The sequence below is a fragment of the Centropristis striata genome, chromosome 6 (genome assembly GCF_030273125.1).
Source record: "Centropristis striata isolate RG_2023a ecotype Rhode Island chromosome 6, C.striata_1.0, whole genome shotgun sequence".
NCBI classification, from domain to species: Eukaryota; Metazoa; Chordata; class Actinopteri; order Perciformes; family Serranidae; genus Centropristis; species Centropristis striata.
The window spans coordinates 25,323,975-25,349,183 of record NC_081522.1 but is presented as its reverse complement, the minus strand read 5'-3'; the positions used below and the strand labels follow the sequence as shown (position 1 = coordinate 25,349,183).

At 40.7% G+C, this 25,209-nt stretch overlaps 1 protein-coding gene across 2 annotated transcripts in view; it reads right to left on the bottom strand.

The window, feature by feature from the left end:
* Positions 1-25,209, bottom strand: part of cadps2 (Ca++-dependent secretion activator 2) — a 293,417-nt gene that overhangs the window by 112,009 nt on the left and 156,199 nt on the right. For both annotated transcript variants that reach the window (XM_059336134.1, XM_059336135.1), the window contains exon 12: positions 14,533-14,669. In XM_059336134.1, the coding sequence (XP_059192117.1) occupies positions 14,533-14,669 (137 nt within the window). The remainder of the gene's footprint in view (positions 1-14,532; positions 14,670-25,209) is intronic.

Below are 25,209 nucleotides of genomic sequence, written 5' to 3'. Positions count from 1 at the left end.
TATAATGTAAATCAATGTGGTCTGGGTCAGTTTTACATTTTTACTTTAACTTTAATACCATAAATATCGAGTCATATTGAATCTCGACTTAAGACAAAAAAATATCGTGATCAAATTTTCACTCAGGCATGAAACATGTCAAGTCCATCTTGACTCTTATTCTTATCAAGGCTTCTGAAATTCGCATTTAAATGATAATTTTCCACATTTAAGTTGAGTGACTAATACAAGAAAGTATATCTGCGCAGGGATTTGAAGCTTCCTTGTTTTAACGTGTTAAACCTGTGAAGTTTTGACCAAACTGGTGGAACCGAATAGTCGATTGTTCCTCCGTTTGCTGATGATTCAAGTGTCAAGAACTGACCAATGGTTGGTGTAACTAGTGGAAGACAGAGAGAAACTTTGTCTGAAACTGAAAATTGACAATAAAGTGTATGGCAGGTTAATGACGCCGTGCAAAGTTTTATTTCTTTCAGGATGTAGACTTTTCCTCCTACACACGTGTCTCCAACATTTTTGAAGACGTGCATTAGCATTTAGAGTCAAGACTTGCAATAGTGGAATAATTAAGACAAGAAAAAGGTTCAAACTTAGTGTTCAAGTTCAAGTGTTAAAAATGTTCAAGTTTCCATCAAGGAATTTGTCGACCATATTGTAACACAAGAACATGTGATATGATGATCCTGCAAAATCATCATGAAATGATGTATTTGTTCAGGCTTTTGATCAGTTGCTTTGGGACTGCTATGGTTGTTTAATTGCTGTTGTTTTGGTCTTTTAAAACTTGTATGTACATTTTTATGTTATGTTTATGATTTTTAAGTGAAGCACTTTGTGACTTCTGTCTGTGAAAGGTGCTATATAAATAAAGTTTACTTACTTACAAAATCCTACATTATGTTTCAAAAAGTGTGCACATACTATTGTTACATTTAGGGGAAGACATTTGTGATTTTTTTAAAGTGAACATGAGTTGAAAGTCTGTACTTTACAATTAAGTTCTTTATAAAACACTTCCTCTTACATTATTAACAGGCATTTAAGTGATTTCTGAAATAAAGATGGAATTTGAAAGTAACTGCTGACCAGTTAAATGTCCCTTCAGAACAAAAGCACCCAACTGATTTCTGTATGCTTAACTGGATTAGAGATCATTTAAGGACTTGAAATTAAGCAACATTAATTTCAATATTTTATTTCAGCTCTTGCAGACATGCTGCTTACTGTCGGGGTTAACTGGACCTGGCACATTTCTCCTATGCAGGCCTTTTAGTGTGCACCCCCTCCCTCCTCCTCCTCTCCCCATCCCTCCAGTCAATCAGTTTGTTTGTCATTTTCTCCAGTTTCTTTCTTTCATTTCTCTCTCCGTCTGTGAGCACGAGCTATTAATATCACACCACGGGGAGAGAGAGGGGCCTGTCGACGGGCGTGAAACGACAAGATGTTCCTCTGTGACAAACAGATGGCGAACTCCAGTCTTGGCGCTGACCGCTCAATTAGCAGCTAACGAGCCGACTGCCTCGTTAGCTCCGTCAGCCGCGGCTGCACGTCGTCCGCCCCCTCCCTCCGAGCAATGACACGACCCCAGAAAAAGTGAAAGCGGCTTGTGGTGCGAACACCTCGGCTGGATGCTCGTAACTCGACTACAGACAGCTGACAGCAAGCTGAGAGAGTAAAATACTGGAGGTTCTCGGACTTTGTTTGGCCCAGCAGATCATTTTTGGGTCCAAAAATTGTTCTGACCCCAACAGTCAGAGATTTATCACAGTACTACATGCTCAGTTTTCAAGAGCATGGAGGCAAAAATATGTGAAAGTATTAAAGTATCAGTCTTAGAAATCTCAAAAATCTGTTCTGTTTGTTATGTTGGTGTCCAAACTCTGGATGAACTCTGCAAAACCTGATTTTATTAAAAACTAATCAACCGTTTGAATTCTGAGAGCATCCATCAGAAAGTGCAGGTGGCTGCTCCCAATTATTTTGAAGGCTTAATTCAGAAAACTCTTCTCCCTCTGGCATTCTTATCTTAACCTTTTCTCATTTTATAATTTGTGCTTTATACAGGATTCGTTAGTGAAAACTGCACGAGTCCTACAACAAGTCCAAACCACTTGTAAAGTGTGTTTGTGCTCAAGAGAACATTCAGAACATGAGGAAATTAATGAATCGTTGAGCTCTCCTAAATCACTCGTACAAGCCACTTAAGAGATCTGTTTTCATGAGTGCTTTTTGCATGAGGCCCATTGACTCAAAAATACATAATTAGCAGAATCATCAGCATATCTAACCTCACTGAAGAGGGGATGTTTTTGTGTTTTTTGGGTTTGTTTTTCAGCAGGTTTACAGATAAACCACTGACCCAATTATTATGAAACTTGATGAATAGGTGCAGCACGTGCTGAGAGAGAACACATTTCAGGGCCGATAGTAGTGGTGTGAATCAGCAGAGGCCCCACGATACGATTTTATCCTGATAGTTGAGTCACGATATTATTGTGATGTTAAGCATTTTGTGATAAAGTGAGTATTGCAATATAATATATTGCAATTTAACTGTTAAACTGCATTTTGTGTCCACAAAATGAAATACAATTAAGAATTGTTTTGTCAAATAAGAGAAAATTCTCAGTCTGTTCATCTCACTTCAGTCTTTTTATTTCTCCACAATGAGAGCTTGAAGCTTTGTCATTTAAAATGAGTCGTGTTCCAGATTTAATGTTTTTACAGTCAAAGCATTTATACATGATAATAAAGTGCTTTCTGTTTTTTTTATAAATGTATGTCTAAATATTTCCTATTCCAGTTTGAAGAATCCTTTCTTATCGTTATTTTTTCTATATTTTTTGGACTGGTATTTGACCTCTCACCTTCTGGGAAACTGTGATTATGTTACAGTAAATTGAAAATAAATTTAAAAAATAAAATAAAATAAAAAACATGTAAACCTACAAGGGTGGCTGGGCTCAGCCTTAGAGATAGGGTGAGGAGCTCAGACATGGCTGGGGAGAGGGGCGCCTGGAATGCCCTGCTTATCCTGCTGCCCCCGCGACCCGGCCCTGGATAAGCGGAGGAAAATGGATGGATGGATGGATGTAAAACTACTAAAAAGTTGATGTTTATTCAGTTTAGCTGCAGAGTGATGTGTTATTATCACAATCACTGCATCATTAATGAGCAGCAGATGATTAACACAAATATTGGTGAAAAATGCAACACAATCTGGACCCTCTCTTCTTCTGCATTTAGCACAAATGCAATTTAATCAGTGAGAAACTTCAGGTTTAGAGGAGCGTGAGCCTGAACCATGCAGACGCATAAATCTGAGTGATTATATGAGACTATAAACAGTAGGGCTGCACATTGTCATCCACCAGACAGGGACAGGAGACAAAAATGTCTCAAAATGATATTGTACTCAACATTGAAGGCAGACCAAAGTGGGTCAGTTACTCCACGGTTTTGTGGATTAAAATACTGCGGAGAGGTAAACATGTTGTCCAGTTCAGTGCTCATTGTCCATGATCCCATGACCCTTTCCTTCTGCTTTACTAGCCAGAGGTTTAGGGAGGGTGGAGGGGTCCCGGGATGAAGACAAACTGCTGCTGATCCAACTCATCAGCTGACAATCAATCTTCACTCAATCCTACAGAACTTTATTCTAAATTCTAGTAGGGATCACAAAGTTATCAAATATCAACGATAATTTGTGAAATCTTTGTGACATATATTCAGTTGAAAGACACTATGTTTTATGTTAAAGATTAAGTAAATGTACACTGAATTTGATGCTTTTTTATTTTTGTTTTTTATTCACATTTTATTCAGCTTCAAAGCTCTTTTTGGAATTGCGGTTGTTTTTTCATTTTGGAAAAAATGTGCCTGAAAATTGTCTAAAATGAAAGATGAAATGAAATGATGGAACAAAATATAGTTTAATTAAATAAGTGGAAGTAGACGATGCATATTTGAAAATGTTTTTGTTGTGTCCTCAATTTCAAGGAAAACAGAACTTTTATGATCAAACAAAACATTTAAGCACACTGTAAAAAAACTGTTAAATTCAACTGTAATAGAACATAAAAATCACACTCTAAAAAACGTTTGTCAACACTGTCAAATTGCTTCAAAAAAAGCACGTAAAATTAAAACTTATTTCATGTAAAATAACAGGAGAGATACGATAAAGTCACAAGGACAAAATGACCCTAAAAATAAAGGAACTACTTAATCTAAACTACAGTTTCTGCTGATATTTACATTTGAATTTACAGTAGAAAATCCACTCTGTATTTTTTACGGTGAAGTTCTGGCAACCAAAGCTGCCGGTATTATACCGTAAATTAAACAGACTTTTTTTTTTTTTTTTTAAACAGTGCAGCTAAAATTCTGTTGAATGTAAAAAAATTCTGTTGCAATTACACAACATCCAGACAGAAGAGTCATCCACCCTGGTTGGGTGATGAACATTTTCTGACATGCTCATCACTGTAAATGAATCCTGACAGTTTCTACAAACTCCCCCTGCTAGCTGGATTAACATTCAACTATTTCCACCTGATGAATCTCAATATTTACGTTCCTTTTAGCTTTGGTTTGCTGGTAAAAATCTCTATTTATTGTTGATCTGTGGATCAAATTAATCCTGTGTCTCTTGTACTGTATAAACCCGACTCAGCGCCTCTGTGGAGCCTTTTTTGTCTGATTTCTAGCAAACAAGCTCTTATAACCCCACTGTACACTACCTGCTGGACTCAAAACAGACACAGTTAAAACTTGCTGGTGAACAGAGTGGAACATTTACCAGCTAGAGAGGCAGATATTTCTCTCAGGAGTTGGTGGTGACCAAAAACAGAGATAAAAGGAGAGTGAATATTGGACTTGATCATGTTTCTTTGGTGGAAGAGGGAGCCAAATGTTTGCCAACATGTCAACTAGAACAACTTTATATGGTGATAATGTGTCAATGTGGCCCAAAAACCCAAGCTGCATCCCCTGATTGTTGCTCAGGCAATGTTTTCTGACTGAGAAGAGACAAAAGCTGTCTTTAAGTCAACTTCAGCACTGTGTGAATAAATTAATCCTCCTCATTCATTTTTATCAGATCATTGTTTTATCCTCACATGAAATCAACTGTGTTGCAGCCAACACAGTGAGTCACTTCAACACCTGCCAATACACATTTTGAGTGGATTACTTTGTAAGCAGATAATGTTTCAGTACAATACAATCTCTATCAATACTGCAGAAACGAGCCATAAGAATAATTCATAATACGGGTTATAGAGAACACACAAATTCACTATTCTTAAAATCAAAAACTTTAAAATTCACTGACCGGGTTAATTTCCAAACAGCACAAATCATGTACAAAGCAATAAACAATCTACTTCCTGGGAATATTCAAAAATTGTTGTTTTTTTTACAGAGTTGGGGGTTATAATCTGAGGGGTGAGTTCAATTTAAATATTAGCGGGCACGTACAACATTAAAAAGTTTTTGTCCTTCAGTTTGTGGAGTGAGGCTGTGGAACAGACCAAGCAATGTCCAAGCATGATCCAGTTTAAAAAGCAATACAAACACAAGTTTTTCACGAGGTACAGGGAGGAAGAAGGGCTTTAACAACCGTGTGTTTTCATAAATGATAAATGTGTCTGTTTATTTAATCTATTTTTTTATTTTCTTGTAAATATGTATTATGTAAACATGTATGTTTAGGGGGAAAAAAGTGTTAATTGAGTAGTGGAGAAGGGGTAGGTTTAAATAAACATATGCTTCATCCTACTCCTTTTCGGACATGTTGCCTTCACATTATAGCTTTTGTTTTGACTATTGCTATTTTTTGTTTTGATTATTCACATTGGATTTGTTTGTTTTTGAGTTTACTTTGTGGTGTTACTCGCACATGTTCGAAATAAAAAAGCTGAACTGAACTGAACTGATGTCACAATGCAAGGCTCAGCATCTCTCCACTTTGTAAATGCTTTTATCGCTTATAGCATATTCATCATATATCTACATATACCTCATGTTCATAGAGTGTTCATTGTTTCCATCATTTATATTGGCAACGTCACTTTATTTATTCTATTTGCACTACCTACTGCTATTTGCTGCTAAACCGTCGGCCATTGATTAAATGGCCGACGAGTGAATGCTGGCGCAACTAGCTGCCGCTGCTCGCCGGTAACTTTTCAACTTTTAAAGTTCCAGGCTGATTTTATTTTATGTTACTATGATCTAATCGGACAGTGAAATTGCGATCATTCTGGAATGCTTTTAAAAACTGCTGGCACTATCGTTTACGTGAGCTTTCACTTTTCGCTCAGCTGTCTTGTCCCGGTGTGATCCTCACCTGGCGTTTTCTGGCCGTCAGCGCTGCCTGAGTCCTCATCCACAATGTGGGCCGGTAGGACATTCATCCTGTTTGTCTGTGTCTGGCTCTTTGTACTGCCCGTCCACCTGCCAGTGGCGGGTCTAATCCAGTACTCGGCCACTGACCTGCTCCGGCTGCGCCATCACCTGCCTGGACCAACGCCAGAGGCTCTTCACCTCCACCCGGACATCATCTTCCTGCCCCGCCAGAGATACATCCACCGAGGGTCCCGTCGGAACTTTCACCACAACACCTCAACAGCAATAAAATCCATCTGGTCCAGTTCCCGACGCCGGACTCGTCGCCCTCCACACTCCACCAGCCGGGCTGTCGACCACAGCGTGTTAGCGCTCTACTCAACATCCGCTCACTGACAGGCAAGGGACATCTCATCCAAGACATCATCACAGACCGTAAGCTCGACTTTCTCTGTTTAACCGAGACGTGGCAACAGCCCCAGGATTACTCCCAGCTCAACGAATCCACTCCTCGTGGGTTTGTTTACACCTGTCAACCCCGTGGCTCTGGTCGGGGAGGAGGTCTCGCGATATTTTACCGCAAGACCTGGAAAGTCTCGCCGGTATCTGTGCCCGTCTCCACCACGTTTGAGTTGTCTGTCTGTAAACTGTCTGGTCCCACTCCAACCATCATTGCTACTGTCTACCGCCCCCCAAAACCCAATAGTAACTTTTTAACTGACTTTGCTGCTTTCCTCACCCATCTATCCTCTCACTCACCAAACATTATACTGCTGGGGGATTTCAATATCCACATGGACAATACCAATCTGCCACTTACCAAAGACTTCACATCCTGCCTAGAGAGTTTTGGATTACAGCAACACACCACAATTCCCACACACTCCAAAGGACATATTCTGGACCTAATCTGCTGCTCTGGTCTCACCCCTCTGGACATAACCGCTGATGATCTCCCCATAACTGACCACTTTCTCCTCTCATTTACAGTGAAACTCACTCTCTCAATCTCTAAAACACCACGCCTCATCTCTTACCGGAATATAAAGAATATTAACCCCGCCACTCTCACTTCAATTATTCACTCCTCCGGCCTCCTTGACATCCATAATCTATCCACCCCTGATGATCTGGTTTATCACTACAACAATGGACTCCATAATATTCTTGACTCTCTTGCTCCGTTAAAAAACAGGTCTGTCTCCTTCACCGTCTCCGCCCCCTGGTTCACCCCCGATCTTCGCCTCATGAAAACTAAAGGTCGGCAACTTGAAAGACTCCACAGGAAAACTGGTCTCACCATACACAAAGACATGTACAGTAACCACACATTACGCTATAAGGACTCCATTGCCAGCACAAAAACCCACTACTACTCCAGTTTAATCACTGCCAATGAAGGAAACTCCAAGTCACTGTTCTCCCTACTTAACAATATCACCAAACCCCAGGACTCTCTCCCCCCTCACTTATACACAACCTCCTCCTGCAATGCCATTATGTCCTTTTTCACAGAAAAAATCAAGAACATCCACCAGAACCTCGCATCACTGCCTCACCTCAGCACCTCAGCTGACCTTCCCCCACCCACCCACCCACTCTGCTCCTTCCAGCTCCCCACTCTCTCAGAAATCTCAGAACTCATCCGGACATCCAAGCCATCCACCTGTCAATTGGACCCCCTGCCCACACAACTTGTCAAAGCCTGCCTCCCTTCTCTGGTCCCCCTCATTTCTGCCATCATCCACTCCTATCTCACCACTGGAACCGTCCCTACACCCTTCAAAACTGCTGCCATTACCCCAACCCTGAAAAAACCTGGCGCTGACCCATCCAACTTCAACAACCTCCGCCCTATCTCCAATCTACCCTTAATCTCCAAAATCCTAGAAAAAACTGTTGCCTCCCAGCTCCACTCTCACCTATCCCACAATAATCTGTATGAACAGTTCCAGTCTGGTTTCCGTCCACTCCATAGCACCGAAACAGCACTCATCAAAATCACCAATGACCTCCTTATGGCATCTGATTCCGGACTCCTCACCATCCTCATCCTCCTCGACCTGAGTGCAGCCTTGATACGATCTGTCATACCACCGTCCTCAGCAGGCTCTCTTCCATTGGCATCATCCACACCTCCCTGGACTGGTTCACATCATACTTCTCTGGCCGCACTCACTTCATTCAACTCAAGTCGCACAAATCCATCCCCTCCTCCGTCACCTCAGGTGTGCCCCAGGGCTCTGTCCTGGGGCCCCTCCTCTTCATAATCTACCTCCTTCCCCTCGGCAATATCTTCCGCAAATTTAACATTCACTTCCATTGCTATGCCGATGACACCCAGCTCTACCTCACCACTAAACCCTCGTCCTCTCTCCCGCCCACCTCCCTCACCGATTGCATCTCTGAAATAAGAACCTGGTTCACCTCAAACTTCCTTAAACTAAACAGTAATAAAACAGAGGTTCTCCTCATTGGCACAAAATCCACTCTATCCAAAACCGACAGCTTTTCCCTCAACATCGACAACTCCTCTGTTTCACCATCCCCCCAGGTTAAGAGTCTGGGTGTCATCCTGGACAGTACATTATCCTTTCATTCCCATATCAACAACATTACCCGGTCTGCCAACTTCCATCTACGAAACATCAATCGCCTCCGCCCCTCCCTTACCCCCCACACTGCTGCCATCCTCGTCCACAGCCTCGTCACTTCCCGTCTGGATTACTGCAACTCTCTCCTGTTTGGCCTCCCTCACAAATCACTCCATAAACTTCAACTGGTCCAGAATTCCGCTGCCCGCATCATTACAAGAACCGCCTCTATCCACCACATCACCCCTGTCCTCCAACAGCTCCACTGGCTCCCAGTTCAGTTCCGGATTCAATACAAAGTCCTCCTGGTAACTTTCAAGGCTATCCACAACCTTGCCCCCCCATATCTGTCTGACCTCCTCCATGTTCCCACTCCCTCCCGCTCCCTCAGATCCTCTTCCTCAATACACCTGTCTGTCCCCTCCGCCCGTCTCACCACCATGGGGAGCAGAGCATTCAGCCGCTCTGCTCCCCGCCTCTGGAACTCACTACCACCCCAACTCAGGAACATTGACTCACTCCCCCATTTCAAATCACAACTCAAAACACATCTGTTTAAAACTGCTTATTCCCTCTGATCACAATTACCCTGTCCAATCTATCTTTTGTATTGTATTGTTATTAATTCTGTGTATTTTATTGTATTTTATTGCTGAATCTTTTCTATCTTCTTTGTACGGTGTCCTTGAGTGCCAAGAAAGGCGCCTCCAAATAAAATGTATTATTATTATTATTATTAAACCTATATTATTTATTTTTATATTCCTGTACATAAGCACATACTTTACATACTTTAACGCACTTTACTGCTTTTTTGAACTTCTGGTTAGATGCTTAACTGCATTTAATTGTCTAAGTATCCCTAACTCCGTGCAATCACAATAAAGTTGAATCTAATCCAATCTAACAAGTTGGATAAACTAATTAAAAACACCAAGAAAAGTAGTTTGACCATAGTTTGCTTGTCTGACTTGTTTGACAGCAGAATAACTGAAAAACTTCTCTGATTTCCATGGAACTTGCTGGAATGGTGTAGCATGGGCCGAGGAAAGGGCCATTCAGAGCAGAATTTGGAGCAGATCCAAATCATGGGACAGATAAACAAATAACTTTCGTGAACATTGTTGGCCATTTGTTCTACACGAGGGCCCTGGTTCTAAATTCCTTTGGTGTCAGAATTATTGGAAAAATGAGTTCCCAACAAAGTTATAATAGTTAACGAAAACTAACGAAATAACGATTTAAAATAAACATTTTCGTTAACTGAAATAGAAATAAAAATAAAGTTTTTTAAAAAACAATAGCTAACTGAAACTGTATTGTGTGATTACAAAACTAACTAAAACTAACTAAAATTATAGTGAAAATGTCCTTAGTTTTCATTTATCAAGTTTTTTCACACATAAACCTTTTTGGTTGATATGAAATCTATTTCATCTATGTGGTTTTTATGACTAAATAAACTTATTGGGGCTGAGATGGATCAGACAAAGGAAATAAAAGAAACATTTATTGTGCCTTTTTTTAATCTTGCACCCAGCAAATACCCCATTACAAAAAACTAAAACTAAGCAATTTCCAAAAAATAAAAACTAATTAAAACTAGCAAACTCACCCTGAAAAGACATTAAAACTAAAACTAGTGGAAAAATCCAAAACTACTATAACCTTGGTTCCCAACTGGGAATATTTACAAGAACATGCCCTTAAGTCAGAACAACAACTTAGGATAGTTGGCAGAAAAGTTTGTCACTGTGTTATTAAACCTAGTCTCATATTTCTGGGCTCTGATCAGCCTTCGAACTCAAGAATTTTGATACTCAAAAAATACTTCCTGGACTATGTATTTCATCACCCCACCTGTACTTGAAACTGTTGTCTTTTGGTCAACTAAATGTCTGCATTATGAGGACTAGTTTTCTTTTTCTTACTTTAGATAACAGTACCTGCAAAGTTCTCGCAACAACGTTTAAAGCAATACTGTTTTTTGCTCTTAGATTGAACTATTTCAAAGATTCCCTTTCCCCAGTGGAACCACCTACATGGATGAAGTTGTGTCAGAAAAACATTTTAGCTGGAGCTCAATGGTTCACCAGCAGCTTCATTGGGGAGTTTAACCCTTCAATCATCAGTGGGAACTACACTGATGCCATCAGCAGGACTCAGGGCCCCAGCTTCAAAACCAAATCACTGCCTAATTACTGTTGTTGTTGTTGGGTTCAACTCTTTGTGAATAAAATATGACCCCCTCTATGACATGAATCCAAGCCACTTCTCAACAGATGTCCCCCACGCCAAGGCATTGGCCTTTTCTCAGAGTGTTTGGTGAAAAGGGGCTCAGGCTGGAACACAAAGCCCTCGAGTTTTCACAAAAGGCTGAGGGGAGAAGAGGTGGAGGGGCGGTGTGAATGGATCAGTCTAATTGCAGAGCTGGAAAGAGTCCTGGTGAGGCAGGTAGAGAAATGAAAGAGGCACAGATGTCACTCTGGGGAAACATCTCATTCTGCTGCTTTTAAAAAAAACAACAACGAGAACACAACGCAACACATGTCAGGATGAGATGACTCCTCAAGATCTGAGGTTTGGGGTCTGATGACGTACTTTCATACAACTAAGATCAAGTCAAACGTTGTTTTTCAAGGTTGGTGTCTTTCAATGTATCCAATATGGAGAGATATGGATTGAGATATTTTAATGTTTACAATCATGGAACCTTGTGTGGAGTCCCACAGGGGTCAGTCCTTGGACCAATTATCTTCTCATTAAGGGTTTTCCCGAACAATATAAGATTTAGGCGCAGCACCCAAGCCATTTGACCACCCCCCAAGCCAAATTGATGTAAAATCAATGCAGGGAGCATCAGAACCAACATAATGACCCTTCACAGAAGATCGCAGTTGGTCCCCAGTGGACTTCTTTAGTTATGTTTTTAAGCTTTTTGGTTGTTACTTATTTACTTTTTCCTCTAACTTTTTCAAAACGTACATGATAATAACAATAGTCCAAAAATGATATAAAATGGCATATTATTTCAATTAAAATGATACGGCCCCCACCAGGCACCTTAGTCTTTCACAAACTTGAACTTAAGAGTTATCCAAAAGCTGAATCAACTGTACTTCATGATTTTAGCTGCTGCCAAAGACTGAATGGCACTTAATTTTCTCTGCTTAAACTGACAAAACAGAACTTCTTTCAATTAGAGCTAATACTGCAGTTTATCAGTGTATTGGTCAATTTCACTCACATTCTCAGATTCCTTTGACCATCATGTTATTAAGCTTGTCCAGTCCTGTTTTCTTCACCTGAGAAATGATGCAAAAAACCAGATATAGCTCGTCTTCCACAGATCTTGAACTTTTATTTTTTCCTGTCTGGATTATTGTCATCATGTCTCAGTCTAGCTGCTTTAAATCACATACAATTGGTTCAAAATGCAGCTGCAGCTAGTTATCAGTCCCATACTTCCTCTGTTCTCACATCACTCCATTTGCTCTTTCTGTAAAAAGTCTGAATAAACTTCAAGATCTGGTTGATAACTCATAAAACTCTGCATGACCATGCATTCAGTTACATTTCTCATCTCCTTGTTCCTTATTCTACTCCTCAACTCCTCAGATCCCTGAATCTCTGCCCCTTGTTTATCCCAAGCTTTAAGTGCAAAACACAACAACATAACATGCACATTACGTCTGCTCAAATATATCAGATCTGCTGAATCTCTGGACTGATTTAAGCTCCTTCTTTAAACATGTATGTGTTACATTAATCCCCATCAGTTGTTTTAGATCGGGTTGTTTGTAATTGCGGTGTGTTTGTATTGTAATTTCCTTTTTTCTCTGTGTTTTAAATAGCACTGTATGACTATAGCTTTACTAACTTTGCATGTGAAAAACTGTTGGCTAAGTTTGAACAGAAGAACAGAAGTGTACAGAAAGCTTCAGGTAACAATTTACAGTAGTAGTAGTAGTAGTAGTAGTAGTAGTACATTACAGTAAAAATATAAAAGGAAATGTGAATCATATCTGCACAGTTTGGGCCTTTGGGTTCTTGCTTAGCTGCACACAGCACAGAAGCCCTCGTTTTAGCCCCTAAACACACACTTAATTAGGCTGCACCCCTCCTCCCTGCTCCCTTCCATTGAGTCAGCCCAGCAGTCGTCTATAAGGGTCATGTTCCTATTTGGAAAGTATTGATTAGAGCATTTATCCTCTCAATCAGTGGGAGGGAGCCCCCCAGGCTGAACACACGGAGAGAAAGGGAGGGTTGAAGAGCGTTGTCTTCAAAAATAGTTAAAAATGATGATCACAGGTTTTCAGGAGCCATATTAACTTAACAGAAAAAAGGAAAAAACTTAGAGATATCTCCTGAACTGTGACATGTACAGCTTCTTACACATATTTTTTTTAGTTTAGTTGTTTTTACTTAAATGACATATCTTTCACAACTTTTCGAGAACTTTTGATAACCACTGCAAAGTAAATTTAAAGAGTTGAAAAAGCAAAGCAGGCGCGCCAAACAAACAAAAATGCAGTTCCTAAAATGGCCACTGGAGGCTGGCTCCAGGAGCAAGTCAATCTCTATAGACCACAGTGTTAAAATGCCCAACTTTACAGCAGAAATAAACATGTTCACAGCCAGGTAGAAAACAAGTTTGGTCCCTGTAGCAAATCTCAGGGACAAGTGTACAGGGGGTGAATTATTATAGAAGTTACCCCTTTAAATTAAATTAAGGTTAAAAGTGATGCATAATCAAGGGCGTGATCATGTTGAGTGACAGGCGGGTGCATTTGCATGTTTCAGCACCCAAGCTGTCATTTAGCCCGCCCCAGCTCACCCACGCTCAAATTATTTTAAGTCACGAATATTACATCCAAATAAAACTACTGAAAATGTGGTTGATTGAGACGCCAGCTTTAGGTTAAACTATACTGTGCATTGACTTAGTTTTGTTCAAAATTGTTGTCTTCCCAAATAAGCTCTAGATTTTATCCTTTATTTTACAAAAAGTGTGAAATGTTGTTTCAAATTTCTCTGCTTTAAAGCTGGCGTGCGGGACTTTAATATATAAATTAAGGTAAAAATTTAAGTTCACACAGTGCTCATTAAGCCTACTGGTGACAAAAACATATTTTGCAGTATATGGGAGTCATCTGTGCCAACTTTGCAGCACTGCTACTAACTCATGTCACTTGTGACATGAGTTGCCTGTTAAAAAGGTGCCTCTTAAGAATTATTTGCAAGACAGTGATGGGTGGAGGTGATGTGGCAAGAGAAAGGTTCTGCAGGCTTAAAGTAAAAAGTTTAATAATTTAATTACGGGTAAGATTTTGTTCTTGTTCTCCCCTGCTTCCACATTATGTCCCTTCAAGGTAAACACATTGACTGTATTCAACCTCTCACCCTCCTCCTCTTCCACTGCAAGCTGCACACCTTTTTCTTTACACTCTGATTGAGATTAAATGTTTTCATTAAAACTGCCACAAGAAAAGTAACATTGTCGGTCCCGCCTCTCAGTTTGACTGACAGCAGACCTCTGAATGAGATATCAAGGTAAAACCCAGAGGATGTGTTCATGTTAACGTACCAGGCAGGAGAAAGAGTCGCTCATGCGGTGCTGCAGAGTGTTTTTCTGTAAGATGGTGAAGAGGGCGGCGTGGTCGAAGAGACACGGCGCTGCAGAAATCAGCTCCTCCACCCCCTGACGCTGAGACGGATCCAGACCTGGACAGGAAACACAGCAATATGAGATACAATAATCTGTTTCCCACATGGTTATGGTGGAATTTTGGTAGACATTTTTTAAATGACTATCATGATAGTTTAGGTTTGTTTAGGGTTGTTGCAACGACTTGAAGTTTGCATTATTTCAAGTCTGTCTTATTACAGTTTTCACGTGTTGATATGTCCATCATAAGTCTTTCTATGTCAAATGGTAAATGGTCCTTATATATATATATATATATATATATTTATCACTTATATATCGATTTTCTCGTCGCTCAAAGTGCTTTACACTACAGACTGTACTCATTCACTCGTTCACCCACACATTCATACTGGTGGCCTAAACGGTGCCACCTGCCACCATTGGGAATTCATTCTCACACCGATGAACACAGCATCGGGAGCAATTTGGGGTTCAGTATCTTGCTCAAGGATACTTTGACATGTAGGCTGCCATGGTCAGGGATCGAAGCACCTGATCAGCGGGCAACCCGCTCTACCAACTGAGCCACAGCCGCCCCAAAATGCTGGTCAGTATGAAGAATAGGAGCAATTAGAGCAACCAATGAGACTTTCAATTTATAAATGTACAAAGTAGCTGATGATAAGCAGACCTGTCATCTATAGCTGCACTTTGAACCCGGCTTCAGTTGCAACAGTGTGACAGCTTGAGTGGAGGCACAACAGTGATTGGACATTACCTCGTGGAGGGCTTTTCACCTGCCTGGACAGACACGTACACGTACATGTACACGTACACGTACACACGTACACACAGACACACACACACACACACACACACACACACACACACACACACACACACACACACAGTGGCATGTAAAGCTTCACTGAAAAATGAATTGCAAAACCGAAAACCTGAAGTCCTAAAGGGCGTATTGTCTCATACAGAGCGGACCGACATTTCGGTATTTTACCATTTTACCATGTACCATTGCATCCTTAGTAAAAACAGATTAATCAAGTTCAATGTCATAATGTAAAACAGATTTGTGTAGATGAATGACTGCACAGATTTCTTTGCATGACGCTGTCAGCTAAAGAGGTGAAATATAAATGTGTTCAGATTCACAATCATTCACGCCTCTCTTTGAGCTCAGTTGTGAACTGAAGTGTAAACACACACACACACACACACACACTGCATTGGCATTGTGGGTTCTCAGTGCTGTGGTTAATCGTTCCCACCTCGGTTGGCTACAGATTCTGTGAAGCCGTCAGTACTCTCAGCTGACACAAAACACTCGCCAACATGGACGACATGTGAGGAAAACACTGGAAGTGACTCAGAGTCGTAAAGCAGCCAGGAAGAGAGCATGTCTCTGATCGGCTGCAGCAGGGGGTTAGGCTGCATGTCGACATGAAGACAAAGCCACATACTTCCCAGTGGAAACCAGAGCAAAACTTGATGCTTTTACTTCGGAAATTACTTCAAATATCAGTCAACTAATCGGCTGTTTGTCTTGTCACATTAGGAGTAAAACCTTTGTGGAGCTGCAACTGATGGCACAGTCAACAGAAATCAACTAAATGTGCTTAAATTTGTGCTTCAAATTGGTCTTCTGGACCAGAACTGGTACACAGGATTAACAGACAGATTGTGCAGACTGTGATTAATATTTATTTGATTATTTGTTATTAACCCTCTGAACACCAACAGGGTGTTTTTGCTCTTTTCTACATTTTTCTGTGGCCTTGTATCACTGCAATACATAAAAAATATATAAAATCTCTAAGTCCTTCAGCTCTGTGGAATCAGAACAACCATGTCTACAAGTCAGAACAACCCAAACATGTCTTTTTTGCAGAATAACATAAGTATAATGACATAAATCATACAAAAAGTTGAATTTTTTTTTCTTAAGAATTGGAAATAAAGTGATTATGTAATTCATATGTAGGACAGTTTTCCAAGTACCACAATGGTCACAAATGTCATGAATATTGGAAATAAAATTGGATCTCCACATGCTGTACATAGTGAACTATTTATATTTTACAACAGCTCCTGACCTCTCCTCTCAGTTGTGTAAACAGCCTGAAGTTCTGTGCCTCACTGTGTCGCTGAGGAGCAGAATTTAAAGTTTTTAACAGGAACTTGATATCCCAAAAGGTTTATTTATGGCAACATTTTTTAAATAGGACATGTATAATCAAGTGATTTTGACAGAAATATTACAATACAATATCAACATTTTTAGCTTTGTTTTGGTTCTCTTTCTCACTGAAACTTTTGTTGCCTGTGACCCATTCAAGGACTGTCGGAAAGGTCAGATTTCGACAATGATGCCTTTTTAACAGTTTCTTTCTATGATTAACGGTGTATTTTTGGCGATCTTTTAAAGAAATGTTTCAGAGTTAATAGATGTATCCAGGACAAATATATACATTTCTGTTTGCCCATGATCCGAATCTGCTCTGAAATTTAACAGGTTCTTCCTTGCTCCATGCTACGTCCTTCGACCAACTTTCATTAAAAAATGGGGTAGTAGTTTTTCCAGAATCTTGCCGACAAACAGAAAACATAACGTCAATAGTGGAGGCAATACATTTTGACAAATGCTGAGCATGGATGTTCACTCTGGTCTTTGGGGAACAATATTTGTAGAAAAAATGTGTTTGTATCGAAGCTCAAAAGGTCAACTTACTTGCCTTTCAAGCTTTTGACCACACTCACAGTCTTGATCATCACCATTTGACAGGATGCTCCAATTCTATATTTTTCTCCTTGTCAACAAATCAACAGAGACCAACAACATGTTAGTCTGTCTCTCAGTCCTTTCTCAATTCTTGCAAATCTTCAGAAGCTGCTCAGAAATGTAGTTTCATTGTTAAAAAGACTTTGTGATTTCCTACAACAGCTGGTTACTGATTTTTATCAAACAAACAGGAGAAAATAGTCCATTTGTTGGGAACTACTTTCAGCAGCGGATTGATCCATATTCGGTGCGTGAGTGAGTATTTGGGGCAGCAGGATGGTGTTTGTGGAATTGAGTTAAAATAAACGACACTATGTGTTGATTAGAGAAACTGTGTAACTCAGTGATGTATTTTCACAAGTTTTTGGACGTGTTTTGGAGCTCGACTGGACAGAGGAAGAAGAAATAGAGGAAAAACTGAACTACTGAAGCGTTATTACACAGTAGTGCAGATTCTTTGCGCTCTTCTTGGAGCTCGGCCACGTTGCGCCTAGAGCAGCAGACGATAATGAGGCTTTGGGGTCAGTAACAGAAGAATCAACAGTAAAAAGAAAAAAAAAAAAGAAGGAGAAGAGGTGCAGGGCGTCCTGGCCTGAGCAAACCTGGGTTCATTTCCAGTCCTTTCAGGCCTTCCTGTTAATGGCCCCGCCAAATAAAAAGCCTAACACTCTCCATTCTGCCTTTATCGTGGGAGTACATTTCGGGATGGGAAGTTTCTGAGCGTGACACATGGCCCCACAAAAGACCATGGCTCACTGAAGAATGCCGGCGCCGCTTCCACGCCTGCAACGCCCGCGGCCTCGCGCCCAAGACGAGCATTAGTGATCGCTTTTTATTAACACTGCCATTTTAGTGTGGACGCAGAGAAGCCCGCAAGGACTCTCAGACATTTGTGTTTGGCCCCCCCTTCCTCCTCCTCCATTCTTTCATTGTCGCTTTTGTTTGAAAGAGAAAAAAAAGACAGCAAAAGTGAAATCTCCACAATCAACTTCCAATCGACGCTCCTCTCCTTTTCTTCCCGTCTTCTTTTCTTCTGACTCTCCCACTTTTCTGTCACTGCCCTTTGGCTCCTATGGCCTGCTTTCTCTCTGTCTAATTCCGATGTAGGTCATTTTACATTCGTTACCTCCAAAACACAGATTGTCCCTAATGTAATTTGGAGAAAAGACGGCGAGTGAAGGAGGCGACTCTAAAGAAAACGAGACAAAGAGATATAGATTAGTGCTGATAATAAGAGGAGGGGGGAGGAGGGGGAGTATTGATTGGGGGACAGACAGCGGAGAAGTGATGTTGATCCGTGTCAAGTTCAACTTTCAGCTATTATCTGTGTGTTAAAGGGGGAGGGGGTGAGTGTGTGAACGAAAATATGGATGGGTGTCACTGCTCCTGGCACAGATGGTGTGTTATGTCCAGACTGCTTGCACGTTTCTTCACTTTGTATCTTTCTCATCAGTATGAGAAACTATATGGGAATACAACATGAGAACTGCAGACCACGCCACCAACAACACAACGCACTATATGGAGAAGAATTGTAGAAATGTAGATGCATATAATCGCTACTAAAAATTGGGTATGATTTCATGAAAATCTTACAATCTACATTAAGAGATCTGCCTTCCTTCTGGGGGGCTGTTTCCAAACAACAACAACAAAAAGTATTCTTTTAGCCCTCTGGATTTGCAGATTATGCGGTTGTGATGAAACCAGAACTTCTTTGTGACATCACAACGTAAAAACTAAGCAGCATGTTTCCTGCCGCCAGCTTCCCTCTAATGCTGTGGCTTGAAACTCCATGCCAGATTTTGTTTGACAATGATAGGCCAAGTAAAACAGAGATTTGGCCAAATGCATTTAGTATAAAAATAGATATATCCTCATTCACATTCACACCATTTCGGAAATGTATATATTTTTATTAATTTATTTTTTTCTTAACTCTGTTGTTTGACATTATTATTATAATTTTCTATTGTTATCTTTGGCCTTACTGTATTAGTATTTGCTCAATCATTGTTGTGTTTGGTTTTTCTGATACCTTATTTATCATGCATGTTTTGATATTTAATGTTTATTTAGGAAAAAAACAAATATCATCCTGTTCTGATACTTCTGTGAATAATGCTTTACAATAAAGATATTATAAACACATTTGCAACATTCAAAAGTCTTCGTACTTCATCATGATTTGCGTATTTGAAAGTACATTGTCAATGTCATAGCAAATTATGTGTTTTTTTTGGGTTCAAAAGGTTGATCCATATAGGTGAGGTTGTGCTGAAAAAAAATTATACTGACATGGCATGGTAAACATTTTTAATTGGGTTAGACAGACAAATATAGCTAATATATTATATTATATTATATTATATATTATATTATATAGCTATAATAACTAAACCACACAGCACATTCAGAAGAGATATCAACTGGAGATACAAAGACTGAAACTCTATAGAGAGACTAAGGAGAGAGAACTTTATCAGAACGAAATGGACTTCATCTTGGAAACATAGTACTAAACAATTCCTCTTAAATCAAACTGTAAAAATCAAACATAAAATCATCTGACAGCAAGACGGTTGCAGGTTTGAATCTGGCCTGCGGCTCTTCTGTGTGGAGTTTAATTGGCTTAGGTTTAATGGGTGACTCTAAATTGACCTTAGGAGTGAATGAGAGAGTGAATGGTCATCCATCTCTATGTGTCATCCCTGTGATAGTCTGGAGACCTGTCCAGGGTGTACCCCGCCTCTCACCCAATGTCAGCTGGGATCAGCTCCAGCCCCACATGACCCAGGTTCAGATGAGGGGTTAAGGAAACACCTTTTTACACCACATCTCATGGTCTTCCTTTAGCAAATAAAACAGTAAGTATGAAACTTAGTCAAACTGTATAATCAACCACATCTAAGAATGAAATTTATAAAAAAAAAAACAGTTTAGATTATCTCTATGACGATGACACAATCATGAAAAAACTCACAGTGGGCCTCATTTATCAAACGAGCATACAACAGAAAGTGAGCTAAAGTGGGCGTACGATCATTTCTACTCAAGGCTCGGCATTTATCAATGTGGACGTGAGCGGAGGGTACGATCAGATCTCAGTCTGCTCTCAGCTTGTATACGCAGGTTTGAGTCAGCGTGAAGTCCACACGTCTGAGTCGGAGAATTGATCTTAGACTATTGTATCGATGCCTGGAGCTGATACCGTGAAGTTCTTTAATCAGAATACATGCGAGGATATTAAATGTTGTTGTCTTCTGCTATTTACCGTTATCCTGCTGGACACCTATATTGCCCCTTTTGTTATTTGGAGCGGTGCACTTTGCTAATAAAGTTAAGTTTGGGGGGGGGGTCCTCTTTTTGGCCGTATTGCGCCCTTCGGTGTCGTAAACTCTGGAGGCGAGCCTTCTGAATCAGGTATTTATTATATATATTAGGGCGTGGTATTTAAATGACGCTTGTTTCGAGCTGCCACATTTATCAACAGCCAATCATTCTCACGATGTGATTGGTGAGATACGAATGTTTGATAAATCACACGTGAACCCTGTCGTAAGACGAAATATACGTTGCGCTCGTTTGTACGCTTTTTTGATAAATGAGGGCCATTGTTTGGTTTGGTCAAATGAACCCGACTGTGATGGACTCGATCAAATCGCATTGTTGTCATGAAAACACAGGTTTTCTGATAAAAGTTTTCATAATTTGACTTATTTATCAAGTTTCAAGCCATATTTTTACAATACACTTTTTAGATAGTGGTCGTTTTATAACAGATGAAGGATTTGAGTTGTCGAACGTCTGGATTTTAAGAGAAACAAGCACTTAAAATGTGACTTTTAACTACGTGTGGTTTGTATATTTACATGTCAATATCTTGGTATCATATCTGTATTTACATGGGTGACTGCTGAGGTGTGTGTGTGTGTGTGATGAGGTAGAAGAGGGTGGGGGTAGTTTTCTGCGCTCAATCTCTCCAAATCCATTTCGTCTGGGCTCCATTGGTGTTGTCACTGCAGCAGTCACATCTATATGACATCCTGCTCTGAGAGGTGGTGGCGGCCACTGATGGCAGGTTATTGATGCAAACGAAGAGGAGGAGAGTGTTTCAGTTTCAGGTGCACCGGCGCAGAGATGTGACATGATCTGCCTGTCGTAGCGTGGCGGTGGTGACGAGGATGATGTCAGGGCGATCGGGGATGAAGATGCAAACAGACAAGGCCATCAGTCTCCGTCTGGCCGGGCGAGGCTTCTCGTAGCACGGAGCGCAAGCTAACTCAACTCAGGGGAAAAAGTTTGAGAGAGGCCCTCAAGCTGCTGTTTGACGGCAGAGAGGAAAACTCAGGAGGTTAAGACAAAGGGACAGTTTGGACGTCTCTCCTCAGGATCATCCTCACTGTAAAACTGACCACCTGCTCCTTCAAAAACACAACTGAAAGGCGTAAACATCCCCGAAAAACAACTTCGGGAGCATCTCTTGACACTCACAGGGTATATACAAAAATACTTAAGTTGAATTTAATACCTTTTTTAATACCTTCACAATATTTTTTTAAATACCAAACATGACATTGACCTGCAACTGTAGCGGCAAACTTTTTAACTTCAGTGTTGGAGGTAACTCATTTTGACTGATTACTGTCATTTTTCTTTATTTCAAGTCAAATCAAGAACCTATATCACAGTTACTTGCTATTTAACCCTAACCCAAGACAAAATGTTTCAAACTTTTCCAACTTGCGAATTTGTCCTTGTTGTTTGACGAAGCCTTCTCTGGCAGTTGCGATGAAATTTGCGTTCATTAATGCAACCTTAATGTGCAGAGTAGATCAGAGTTGAAGTTGTTTCAGAATTCCTTCTTGGAAATTCCTTCTTTCTGATGAAAGTCTCACCCTAGGGCAGCTTAGGCTCAGTTGGTAGAGAGATCGTCCAGTAACCGAAAGGTTGGTGGTTCGATCCCCGACCATGGCAGCTACATGTCCAAGTATCCTTGAGCAAGATACTGAACCATCCCGATGCTGCATTCATCGGTGTGTGAATGAATTCCCAATGGTGGCAGGTGGGACCAGTGCCCTGGTAGCCCACCAGTATGAATGTGTGTGTGTGAATGGGTGAATGAGCGTAGTGTGTAGTGTAAAGCGCTTTCGATAAAAGCGATATTTAAGTGCACCCCATTTACCATTCCCCCTGAGCAGGGGATCTCTGCATGACCCAGTGAATCCAGGCCTCTGGGTCCCCTCCTGAAGGAGATGGAGGTGTTGCTGCTGGGCCAGCAGTGAAGAGAGAGAAAGATCAGAGGTTTGAATCTGGTCTTTATGGTGGACCACCTGCCACCAGTGGTGTCAAAGTTGTCATAAACGCAAGGCCCTCTCTCTGTCCATTGTCAGATGCCCAAAATGGAAGGGAGATCTCTGGTTGTTTCTTATCAGAGAGCAAAAATGGAGGTGGATGGGAATGCTGCTGCATTTAATCCACATCAGTTCAAATTCACAAATGGACCCAAGATTCATCTGTGGTAAGATCACAACATAATAGTGGTCTACATACTGTAGAAGATGGAAACTACTGAAAAAAATACTTTTGACAAGTCAAAGAAGGGAAAATGGAAGAAATCTGTCTGTCATTCACATTTTTTGACAACTTTTGAATCGCTGCAGAACAAAGGAAATGCAGTGTAAAATTCAAGCTCAAATGTATAAGTATGTCTTTATGTTCATACTGTGTATATTAAGAGGGATCCCTGTTAGCTGTTGCATCACCAAACAGCATGCTTGGAAAGCCATTCGTACATTCAAGAACAAATGAAAAAAAGAGAGACCAGAGATGTTACATTGCAGCAAACTCAAACCGTTCAAGCGTCAGTGATTTGTTTTTTTGTAACAGCCGTGGTCACAAAAGGTTAGCGGTACACCTGCTGTGAGCCAACTGTGTCATGGCAGGTATGTTTATTGCTCAGGAACACAGGAAGCTCAGTTTTGAGTGTGAAATTATTTGGATGAGCGGTCCTCGAGAAAGCTGCAAGCAGCCAAACCAAAGGCAGATAAATAATTTTGTTCCGAACAGTCACTTATTAAACAGGCACTGCATTGGTGTGCTTGGTCTTTTTTTGGCATTTTCATGCTTTATTTGACAGTAACAGAGAGTACAAGAACAATATTAAAATATGCAACACCTGGTATGCATCTCAAGCTAAATTTGCTCTATAAAAGGCATTTTTACAAGCAGCAAAATAAGGCTCATATTTACATTTTAGACTGTACTGACTGTCTAAAATGTGACCTGACTGTACTGACGTAGTAGTAATGATTGACTTTAAATGGCAGATGTCACACTCAGGCAGGATGGAGGGGAGGTGAATGGGTCGAACAAATGCCAGATTTTCACCGAGAAGAACAGGGTTCAAGCAAAAGTTAACAAAAGTACTTTAGACGTAACTTCCGTGGCTCACGTCACCCTCCCAAATGCATCACTTCCAGCATTTACACACATTTTTTTTAACTTTTCAAACTGTCCTTTCCACTGTGAGCCGCAAAACTCTCATTTTGACAAATGCTCATATGAGTCATTATGGGTGGTGTTGACAAACTATTCTGTCGTTTAGGTTGGAGATCTTGTTGGTTTTAAACAGCCATTTAAAAGCCAAAAGACAAAGCTGTGACACTTCCATCAGACACTATTCATGACTGATGGAAGTTCTAACGCAATCTCTTAGTGAGAGATTAAATGTATTAAGGCACAGTAGCTGTTTATTAACACGTATGTGAATGTGTCTAGTGCAAAAACAAATCAGGTTCCTTCTTATAATTAAAAACCCGCCTCAGTCTGAGAAGATTGTCGGCTGATAAACAAGAGCAAGAGCTGATCCCTGAAAACAGAAGGATTTACAGAGCAGGATCCATTCAGCAGACTGACAACAATAACAGCCAGCATCCTGGTATGTGTGAGTCCCTAACATGACTTCCACGTGTAAACAGCTTCATTATTTGCTCTCACACACCGGTCAATAAAACCTAATGCTGCTGCCTGCTGGTGCTTTGTGCTCCGAGATGTTTCCAGAGACACAAAGCTGAAAACAGTCGTGAACCGGAGACAAACAAAGGAGGGATGTCGTGTCTGTTCTCCTAGAGTTAATAACCTTCAGATAGAGAAGAACAACATCTTGTTTGTGTTCGAAAGTGTAGCTCTGTGTCTAAAAAGTCAAAACGGTAGTGGTACGATTTTTCTTTCTTTCTTTAAATAATACCACCTTTGTGTGCATTTGTGTGTGTGTGTGTGTGTGTGTGTGTGTGTATAAGTGCTCGTCACTGTGTGCAGTTATTAGTATAATTTAACTTACACATTAACATAACACATATAACATACTCATTTTTTATAACAAACGCTTACAGGCCGAGCTCAGGCAAAGATTCAGGTTCACGACACATCGTTTTTAAAGTGAGAACAACTTTGTCTCAACCCCATTACACATATGCACGCACAGACACACACACACAGACACACGCACGCACACGCACACACACACACACACACACACACAGTGGCACTTGGCACCCAGTTAAGCGCTATTTCAGGGACACCTTCCATTTCCTTCTGCAAACAACGTGTCAGCACCTCTCACCATTAATGCTTCAATGTATTCCATTAAACGGCAACGAGCGGGAGCAACGGGCCGCCGCCGCGCCAAATTACACAAATGCTGCCGTAATCAGCTCCCAGTGTGAAGCTCTTCATGTTACAAAGCTTGGTCGGCGGGCATGCACACGCCATCCTCCACACACAGATAATGAATTAAATGATTAGTTGGCGAAGAC